Source organism: Labrus bergylta, chromosome 18, assembly GCF_963930695.1.
Source record: "Labrus bergylta chromosome 18, fLabBer1.1, whole genome shotgun sequence".
NCBI classification, from domain to species: domain Eukaryota; kingdom Metazoa; phylum Chordata; class Actinopteri; order Labriformes; family Labridae; genus Labrus; species Labrus bergylta.
The window spans coordinates 19,003,859-19,014,827 of record NC_089212.1 but is presented as its reverse complement, the minus strand read 5'-3'; the positions used below and the strand labels follow the sequence as shown (position 1 = coordinate 19,014,827).

The 10,969-nt window shown below is 41.5% G+C and overlaps 1 protein-coding gene across 2 annotated transcripts; it reads left to right on the top strand.

Moving 5' to 3' along the window:
• Positions 1 to 252: 252 nt before the first annotated feature.
• On the top strand, positions 253 to 10,735 carry tmem62 (transmembrane protein 62). Of its 2 annotated transcripts, XM_065947723.1 has the most exons (14): positions 253 to 466; positions 596 to 837; positions 1,277 to 1,388; positions 1,541 to 1,678; positions 2,202 to 2,247; positions 2,750 to 2,891; positions 3,915 to 4,039; positions 4,284 to 4,406; positions 4,986 to 5,141; positions 5,939 to 6,098; positions 6,331 to 6,529; positions 7,146 to 7,241; positions 7,456 to 7,574; positions 8,106 to 10,735. In XM_065947723.1, the coding sequence occupies exons 2-14, from the start codon at positions 637 to 639 to the stop codon at positions 8,424 to 8,426; spliced, it is 1,938 nt and encodes a 645-aa protein (XP_065803795.1). In that variant the 5' UTR covers positions 253 to 466; positions 596 to 636; the 3' UTR covers positions 8,427 to 10,735. The 2 variants fall into 2 exon arrangements, with proteins under 2 accessions (XP_065803795.1, XP_020483107.2); XM_020627451.3 differs by having other exon boundaries at positions 253 to 837.
• The last annotated feature ends 234 nt before the right edge of the window (positions 10,736 to 10,969 follow it).

The window sequence follows — 10,969 nt, the reverse complement described above, 5'->3', positions numbered from 1 at the left end:
GTGTGTGTGTGTGTGTCCTTCTCAATACAAGACTTATCATTTGTGGTAATGTTTAACATGATAATAATAATAATGTTTATAAATTAAATAACATCTAGAAAAATCTCATATATATACATCTGTTCTAATTTTAGGATTATATGTTAATAAATTAATAATAATAATTAAAAAAATATATATATATTTGCTTTGGCAGATGCGGAACGATTGCCTTTGATTGCAGTATCCGGAAAACATGTCAGAGTGGGTGCTCTTTCCTCACTCGCATCCGCTCGGTGACGTCGCCCGATCCAACCGGTCAGTGTGCCGTGTTTGGTAGCCTGGTAGGTAAACTAGCCGCCAAGCTAACCCGCTGAGCTACCTCCTCCTCCGCCTCCTCCAGCAGCTGAACGGGAGCCGCGAATGAACCCCGCACGTCGTCAATGCATCTCCTGGGAGGGGGGCCACGATGGCAACGACAGACACGGTCTGAGTCATAGATCCTAGCCATGTAGCTTAAACGGTTCACTATATCTGTAGTTCATGTTAGTGTGATTCGTGATTTTCCACCAGTAGCTAGCTTTTTTTTTTTTTTTTTTTTTACTGTCCGGGACAGACGGCGGCAGCTAGCCCCCCTCTCTCGCCACTTACAGGAGGATGCTGAAGCTGTTCGGTGTGCTGGTTATCCTCGGACTGGCCCTGGCGTGCATCACCTCCTGGGTGCTGGACAGCTATGACACGGCTTGGCACCCTAAACGGAGCGTTCAGCGCCCCACAGCCGGGGACGGAGAGGAGTCTGCGGGGAGCCCTCCACCATTTCCCGGCGGCGAGTTGAGCAACATATTCTGGTTTATACAGGTGTGCTTTTTATTATGTACCGTATTTCTAGCTCGCTGTTGTTTTTTTGGCTTGCACGCCTATGACTGTAAAACACAATGGTTGCGACAACATCTTTTTGTGTTTATATGTAAGTATTCTGCAGTTCTGCGTTTAACAGGAGTAGATTGTCTTTGCAGGTGTTGTTAAATGAGGTTAGCTTTTGTAGTTCACCCACTGAACTCTCCCAATGATTGACAGAATTGGGGTCACTGACCACTGAAGTGTGTCATTGTCAGGTAAAAAAAAAAAAAAAGATCAGCAGCACAGTAAGTTGTAGTTAGACTTTGCACCTTTTGTGTTTTACCTCTCTGATACTACTGTGTGAAGAAATGGTTAAAAAAGCTTGAATATATTAGTATAGTCCTCTTTATCTTGTTTTTATTCCTCATTGTGTGTCTATTTTATGTTTGGTTCAAAGGTGTCTGACATTCACATAAGTCGGTTTCACGACCCGAGACGCATTCCAGATTTTGAAAAGTTCTGCACCGACACAATTGAAGTGATCAAACCTGCTCTAGTGCTCGCAACAGGTACAGTAATCCCCCACCTTTAACCCGTTTAACAATCCCTAAAAAATAAAATAAGACTTGTTGGGTGTGGCAGTGTTAAAACAACAAGCCGCCTCTCATCTTTTTTTTTTTTTAATCCTTCTAATCTGTGTCTTTTTCCCCCCACGCCACAGGAGATCTGACAGATGCCAAAACAGAGAGTAAGGTGGGCTCCCTGCAGCACGAGGTGGAGTGGCAGGCCTACCACAACGTCCTGAAGAGGTCCCGCGTGATGGAGCGCACACGGTGGATAGACATCCGTGGAAATCACGGTAATACACCGCGGCACTTTGTTATCTTAATGTTCTCTCCAGGTCCACTGCTTCAATCGAACACATCCCACAGTAGCCAGTGCGCTATTAAGCCCTCTGAAGAAGAAGCCATTAACTGTGGTGCGTTTTAGCACCGCACTGGAAATCATCTGGCCCCTCCTCTTTATTGCTTCTTTCCCCGCTGTTATTGGATCCCAAGCTATTAGATGTGAAACCAGATACTTGTAGCTGTTAGAGAAAAGGCAGCTCATTATTGCATCTGGCGTTTGTCTGGCAGCTATTCCGCTGTTATTGATCGCAGGCTTTTGATGTGTGTTAATTCATCTGTTGGTGGGCAGCCGATTTAGTTCAATATCTTCATGTAATATGAGAAAATGTGATTTTTTGGATGACATATTTATGACTCTGAAGGGATTTTCTACATGAGACGTTCTGGTCTTTAGCAGTGATTCTGTGATCCTTTATAATTAAACATTCTGATAAATCTCTTAATTTTTTCTTTTCTTTTCTTTTTTTTTGACAGATGCCTTCAATATTATGTCACTGGACAGCACCAACAACTATTACCGGTCAGTATCAAAATGTCAATACTACAGTAAAGGTCTGATTTACACCCAGTCTACTCCTGCACGTCTTAAAGCAGCAAGCTGAGTGTGAAGCTGATCAGTGCACGTAGTAACTTCAATGCCTCTGAAACCTGAGTCGCTGCAGACCTATTTATTGACAATAATCCAAGCAATCTGAGCTTCCTGAAGACTAAAATAGAAGCTCAAGCTACATGAACAGGCCGACTCCCTTCTTGTCTTTGTGACACAAATTGTGTTTAATGTGACATCGCCGCTTCCGTTAATGCTGATTGATCTTTCATCTTCCTCGTTTTTTTAATTTTTTTTATAATGCTGCGGTCATCCTCTGCGAGACAGAGTCTGTCTCGTACGCACGCCTAATTTATTTATTCAATTAAAATACATGAAATTATCTGAGGACTGTATTAAGAGCCGAGCTGCTGGCTCCATCCCAGACCACAGTATCTCATTGCTCACGGTGACTTTTTGTTCGATTTTCTTCTAGGAAATACTCGGCCAATCAGAAAGTTGGCTCCTTCCACTACGTTCACAAAACTCCCTTCGGCAACTACTCCTTTGTCTGCGCCGACGCCACTCTGACTCCAGGACCCAAGAGGCCGTACAATTTCTTTGGTATTTTAAACCAGGTAGAGCTGTCCCACACTTTTTAATTTACAGAACATGAACATTCGCTGATATTTACACACAATTCAGAATGCAGAGACATTTGCTGCAAACTAGGTAACGATAAGATAAGAGACTTAAAAGATTTCAACCCTTGACTGTCTATAAATATGGACAATGCATCTCCACCTCTGCCTCCTCCCCTTTAAAAAAGAAGACAAAAGACGAATGCCATGGCCCCCCATCAAAGCACACATTAAACTTGCAGATGAAATGGCAAAGACCCCTCATGTTGCTACAGCCCACAGCAGAACAGATTGTCATGTCGGTTTGAAGTACACACTCACATTTATGGAAAGTTCAATGACTCTCATATTAGTCTTTTTTTTTACATTTCCTCTCACTGCTCCTCTTCTGCTCTGCACACAGGGGCTGTATATGTCAAGAGCTGTCAGTTCTGACAATACATGCGCTCTTGATTAGCATGAAAGAACTCATTCAAACTTGTTTGAAAAATGAACACTTGGCCATAAAACAATATGATAAGAACTAATATTAGTGATGAAAAACATGTTTGAAATTTTTTTTTGGACATGTATTTTAATTTTATAATTTGACCCATCTCTTAACATGGAGGAGGCGGAGCTTATGACCTATATTGCAGCCATTCAGCAGTGGGAGCTCCAAACATTGGCTTCAGTCTTGGGGAGCTGTTTTGCTGTCCATCTTCATATACAGTCAAAGCTCAACTTGTGTTTTTCTATACGGAAATGCCATTATTTAGTACACAGAAAAAAATGTTGTTAATATGAGAAATAAGCAAATAGGAGATTAAACGTACACTCCCATTTTCAGCACATGACTTCCTATTTCCTCACACTCTTAATGGTAAACATTTCTTCAAAATGTCAGTTTCCCATAAGGAACATACAGTTCATCATCTTTATTTATGTGGTCAAAGGAATAAGTAATGCTTTTAGTTGAATGTTGAATATAGTGCACAGAACTTGTAGTCAAATAAGAGTTTCTCTCTCGATATCTCGTAGACTCAAATGGACTTGCTGGACACGTTCAGAGTTGAGAGTCTGAAAAGCAACCAGTCGATCTGGTTTGGCCACTACACCACCTCCACCGTTGTTTCACCCTCTCCAGGAGTTCGTGACCTGATGAGGTAAGAAAAACACATTGTTGTCGCTAAATTCTTTTGCACTGGGTGTGTGTGAATATATGTTAACATATATAAGATATAACAAGTCCTTTCCATTGCGTGTTTGACATGAAAGCTTGATTCTATCAGAATATCTTGGTATAAAGAACCTACTGCTTCTCTGGGATTTTTAATAATATGTTCAAATCCAAATGATGGTTACATACAGTATATGATGACGGGGATTTCTTTCATTTGCTGTATTTAGATCTGCAGTTGCGTATCTGTGTGGCCACCTGCACACACTGGGCGGCCTGATGCCCGTCCTCCACAGCCGGCATCCTCAAGGTACTCTGGAGCTCGAGCTGGGCGACTGGATGGATAATCGCCGGTATGACAGAAGACAAGATGACTTAATATTTTTTTAACTCCTCTTATTATTATTATTTGATTTTGATCCTCTTATGTAAAAAATCCCCGCAGTAATCTCACAGGTTATCGGCAGGTCTTAAAGCAGTCTTCAAAGGCATTAACAGAAGATCTTTATTAAAGGGATTAACTGTTATTTAGACTTCTCTACTTTTCCTGCAATATGAAGCAGTATAAGTCCAAAGATGATTTGTGTTGCGTCATGCAATGTTGGTAGAAGTAAAAGCCTATAAACTTAAAGTGTAATTGTTTTTTATTTTTGCATGCAGAAGGCTGTGAAACCTTTTTTTTGTTGTATATTTAAGTCAGCACCGTTGAAACTAACAACACTCACATTCCTGTTAGCTACAGTAGCTAGGAGGCTCAATGACTCATAATGGGTAGGGGTCTCTTAACCCGCTGCTTATGGACCCTGGTTGCATTATCATATTACAATGAATCATATTACTAGGCCATATCATGCTTTTGTGGTGGATTTTATTTATTATAGGGGGAACAAATGTCCTGCTGTAACCCCTGTCCCACACACGTCTGTCTCCAGGTACAGGGTTCTGGCTTTTGACCACGACCTGCTGAGTTTCTCTGACCTGAGGTTCGAGCAGTGGCCCGCGGTGCTCATCACCAACCCCAAGGACGCGCAGTACCTGCACCCGGGAGTGGAGCCGCTTGGCCGTATACGGAGGTCCACACACATCAGGTGCCTGTTCAAGTCGTTTGTTGATCCTAAAGGGCTCCAGTGGCTCTGCTGCACATGCTTCCACGGCAACGCGCTTTCTCTGATGTCCTGCACGCACATTTCTGCAGAGCACCTGCCCGGGGGTATTTTTATAACATCATCATAATTTGTTGCCCTGGTATTAAAAGTCATGTTAGTATTGGGGACAACAAATGACTTAACCTATTTACGATTTAAATGAGATAGTTAGCACAGATTTTCAAACAGGGAGACATGCAGCATACGTCGAGGGAATGGTTGTCCTGATACTAGATTTTTAAACTTCAATACAATTGTAAACAAATCAAACCATTTCGATAAATATATATAAACACCATTGCAACAAAAATAAAAGTCCTAGGCAACAAATCTGGGTCGTTTCTAGTTTGTAATTACCACAAATGCAGGCAAACTCCTGCACACTGTCTAAATCCCAAATTACATTTCTTTACTAAAATGTTGCCAACGTATTTGTGCAGTGCAGACGTTGCTCCCTCACTTTCAATGGCAGCAGCTTTTGGTTAAACTTATATCTGAAGATAGGAAGTGCTTTTAAAGCTCAGACATTTTCAATACTATTGGTCATTCAAGTAAAACAGATTGTATCGTTTTGAAACATGATAGCAAAAAAAAATGGAGCATTTTGACAACCTTAGTTGGTCGTTAGACTCTAACCTGGGATGGCCTTGAGGACTGTAGCCCCTGCACATGAGGTCTCCAGTGCATGGCCCCTAGCTTTCAGAATTACAACGTCTTCTATATTCCCTTGTTTTCAAAAGGATCTTGGCCTTCTCAGAGGCACCAATCACAGCAGTGCACGTTAGCGTGGACGGGGAGCCTCTGGGGAAATGCGACTCTGCTGGAGGTCCTCTTCACGTTCTGCTGTGGGATCCATCTCTCTACCTCACTGGACTGCACACCATCAGAGTGAAAGTGGAGGTCGGTACAGCATTCATTTATCTTCCCCTTACACTGAAACGTGTCCTGAGACTTCTGAATATTTTATAGGTCCTGATTAAATTTGTTTGCTTGAGTTGAATTATGACTCAGTGGGTCTTGTTTACTGTCTGGGCGCTCAGGCTTTGATTCACTACTTACAATAATTTACAGACATAACAATGTGTTCTTTTCTTTTAATGTTTTTTTTTTTTTTTGTGTGCGTGTTCTTCAGGACGCGGCAGGCCGGTCGTCGGTGCGGGAGCAACACTTTACTCTGGAGGACGACCTGACTCCCAGCTTCAGTTTTGTGCAGTCCTTCATCCTCCTCACAGACCACTACGTCCTGGCCCGAGTGGCCTTCATCTTAACCATGCTGCTGAATGTCGGCGTGCTGCTGGCCTTCAGGTTCCTGAGTGTTCCCTCAAGGAGAGGTGAGCTGTCATTATTTAGTTTCATGCTGCATTCATGTGCTGCTCGAGTGGTCCAAGTTTCCGAGTTTGGAAGTCTTTCTCCCCGACTTCAGCGTGTTCACACGATTTCAACTCGGACGGTCGGAATGTTGTAACGACGGCAAAAAACAGCGTTGATGCTACTAAGAAGAATGTAACTGTTACAAGTAATATTTAAGTATAAGGTTGATGTTCAATATGTGAACTAATAAAAAGTATTTTAAAATTGACAAAATATATTTTGCCCCCCAGGTGAAGATGATTTTGACATCAAGTCGGTAAATCAGGCACCTAATTCTTTTCTGAGTTTCACATCAGAATCAGAAATACTTCATTAATCTCAGAGGGAAGTTTTTTTTTTCAAAGTTCATGTGCATTTTACAACTTGGAAACTCGTTTTTGCGAGATGTCCGACACCACATGAATGCAGCATATTATACAGGCAACTTAAGCGCAATTTGCTTAAGTCAAAGTCTGCAGAGTCTGATTGTAGACAGAAATGGATCATGCCAATTTGATCATTCAAAAGAAGATTTTTTTGTGAATACTTATTCTTTATCAAGCATTTATTCAGTATTGTTTCGTCTGTTATCTACAGGCTTTTATTCTCAAGCGTGCATGTCACTCCATCATGTCAGTACAATGGACACCTTCTTCTACTCTCTGCTGCTCTTCAACCTGTGCACAGCCTTAGGTGAGTCAAGTTCTTTGTCTTGTTCCCTTTTTGTCTCCTGCTCAAAGCTTCACACTGTTACTTTCTAAATAGCATTACAAGTGAAATACACGTTGGTAATAAAATGAGAGATCTTGATGGTAAATGCTGTTTTTCTCTACATGATGTCCTTGTTATCTTTCACATGTTCCTTTATAAATAGCTGAACAGTGTGTGATGTTTCGGCCCCTCTCAGGTCCGTGGTTTATAGGAGAGCTGATTGATGGTCATAGTGGGGCCTGCTTCGCCTTCGGGATGTTCATCGATGGACATTTTCTGGAGGGCAGTCTCACTTATGTCATTGGGGTTGTTCAGGTATTAAAAAACGATTGATGACACATCTTTTTCTCTGCAGCGTGTGCAAGAGCAAGACTTTCTGCAGAAGTGCTGTATGTGTTACATTTTTGATGTACAGGCTTTAAAGTCTCCATGGAGCGTAACTTGGGAGAGTATCTAACTGCTGTGTCGTGACGTATTTCAAAATGAAACGGGAAAAGAACCAATCACAAGATAGAAGGCGGGACATAACATTGGGATGATTTGATTGGATAGTTTGCTTCGACAAAGCTTATTTATTGGTCAAACATTTTAGTAAACACTGCTGAGTGTAGGATGAGTCATCAGGCAATTGAAACATTTTACAGGAAGAGAAAAATCTGAGAGATTAAATTATCTGACAAGGAAACATCACAGTCATGGTCACTGTGGGGGGTGGGGTGGGGGGGGGGTCACAAGCCAAACGGGTATCAAAGCACGGCCTAATGCCTGACTAATAAATGTGTTATCAACCTGTTCTGTGATATCCATACCAATCACATTTAACTTGATTTATTTCATCCCTGCCAGATGCTGTTCTTCAACATGCCCCTCACCTCTTACCTGTGCTGGAGCCTCCACCACCGTTGCCGCGGCAACACCTTTCGATCGCACTTCCTGCGGCCGGGCTGCCGCTGGCGGACTCTGGCTGTGCACGTCTTCATGCTGCTGCTGCTCACCTGGCAGGCCCACTCTTGCTACTTCCTCCTGGAGACCTACGGCTCCGTGGCCTTTTTCCTGTCTCCTGTCCGCACGTGGGCGCTGGCCCTCAGCCTGATATTGGTCTACCGCGCTTGGACAGGCCCCGCCCCTCTTCTCCGGGAACACAGCAAGAGCGTCTCTCCCTCTTGACAGTAATTGCACTGTACCACCACAACCACTTCCTCGATTTTCCCATTGAGCCTGACTCGCAGATCTATTTTGCTGTCTCTATCCATCCCTGGACCACCTCAGTTCCCTTCCTTTCTTTCTACTCTCCTTCCAAAATCCACCTCGCAGAACATCGGTCACTCTCCTGTTTCTAGATAGTATTGTTTACTTAATATGCATGTTATTGTAAAGCACTGGTGAGCACATTTCTGGCCATATTCATAGCAATGTGTACAGTGTAAGAAAAAAACTTTGGGAGACATAAGGGTAACAAGCTGAATTGAGCAATGTGAGGACAGTTGAATGTGTGCTGCAGTCGACAGTGCACTGAGTAAGAGCAGCAGTATACTGTATGCTGAGTCATTTACTTGAGCTTTAGCACTTTTTGGAAGTGTTGCCTTGGCTGATAGCCACTCCACCACTGCCAAATGATGAATAAGAAAGATTTTACCTTTTATTCCTCCCTCTGAAAATCATTGTCATTCACTAAGATGGCTGGACGTGCCAAACCCATCCTCCTGTTTCCTGTTTACTCTCCAGTATACAATTCATGTGAATAATAATAAGGAAGTGCGTATGCCTCGTTTTGTATACTGTGAGCTGTTCCTAAGTTCAAAACTTGACAGAGTGCAGTAGTACCAGTCTCTTTTGGTGAGGATGACACGTGTAATACAGCCTATGATGTTCATTATTTCAAGTTTATCCTCCACATAATTACAGGAAATCGACAGAAGGGAAAAAAAAATCAATTGTGTACTGTAGTTAACGATTTAAAGTGTTTTTAAGTTATTACATTGCACATGACTGCCACTAAAAAAAAAAAAAAACCTCTTGTATTTTGCATTGGATAGTCATATCAAATACTTCAATGCTATTTTACAAACACTCACAATAATAGAGCTAGCCGGCCCAAGTGTACGTGCTCCTTCAGACGTGAATACAGAAAGCAGCTGTTTGTTTCTCAGGAATGTGAGCACTCGAACAACACGCTGGTCCCAGAAGTATTTCAGGACAATGTTTTTATACTCCACAGTAGCTCAGTGAACTCAAACATCATGTAAAAACAATCGAGATGTGTTATGGCGGGGGGGAGGGGGGGGGGGACGAATGTGTTCCAAGATGTGGTGAAATGGGATGAAAAGTAATTTGCTATTGTTGTTTTTATTTATTGATTCAGATTGTATTGAGTGGTTTCTTTTTTCTTTCCCCCACTTACATGTTATATTATATCTGCACTGGAAATGCCCGCCTCTCTCGGGGACATGGCAAAGATGGTAAAAGAGCATTCCCAGCTTTGTGTGTGTGTGAAGACACATTTTGTCTGTGTTGCCTCAGAATGATGATTCCTTAATTTGTGTGAAGGTGGGTGAGCAGGTAACTGTCTGTTAAGAGTGTTTTGCTCTTTTAATGAAATCCTTTCCAGTCTAGTAGGTGTTGGATTTCGCAAGAACAAAGCGATCTCATTAAAAAAAAAAAAAAAGACAACCTGGGTGAAGCCCACATTTATCAAGGCTTTTAATAGAAGCAATGTTCCACTAAAGTTTTTTTTTTTTTCACAAAGCATACCCTGTGTGAGTGAAGAATAATTGCTTAGCGCTGTGATAAGACACAGTTTAATATTAGAACAGCTGAGAAAATTAAATTATGTGCACTGATGCTGGCAATGGTTCAATAACCGCCCCTCTCTTTTCATAGACAACTCTTTTTTTTTAATGGGAGCTTAACCAAGTATATAATTCCACCATAAAGACAGATACTTCAAACTGATGGTTTTAATGATGATGCTCTTACAAACTATGTCCACAAGGAGTCAGTATTGATTTGACTGGGAGGGCAATAGAGACGACTGCATTATATTTCCATCTCTAAATGATCAAATTCTGCATGTTTTTTTTTTTTTTTACAGAAACGCACCAAACATTTGTCTTGAGGAGACTGTTTTGATAGTTTATTGGTGCTCATGGATTTTGTTTCATCATTATTGGTTGTGATTGTTTTGTATTGTACCCTCATTTGGCTATTCACAAAAAGAAGAAAAACACAGACACCCAGTCCGACACAAGTACCATCATGAAGGAATATACCAGTAGTGATGAAGTGGTGTTCACTTGACTTATTCTGCATCTCTTCCTTTGTTCAAACACTAAAGTATATGAATGAATTGAAGATGATTTTACACCTGCCACATATTTTTCTTGTGACAACTGAAATCAGAGCCAACCACTATTTTATTTTATCAATGGTTTATAGTGCTGTGGAATAAAATGTTCATTACAGTATAGGCTATCCTATACTTTGCGTTGTTTTTTCTTCTTCACATCATTGTTAAATAAAGGAACACAGTAGAGAGCAATATGGAGCTAGACACTGACAAATGACAGTCAGACATAATCAGATGAGTTGATATAGACAAAACAAACCAGAACATGAAATAAGTTTAATGCTGTAGCATCACTCCGGTTATTTTTGTGACTAAAACTTGAGCTGGAAACAAAGTTATCTTGCTATTGCTACTTAAAAATCTT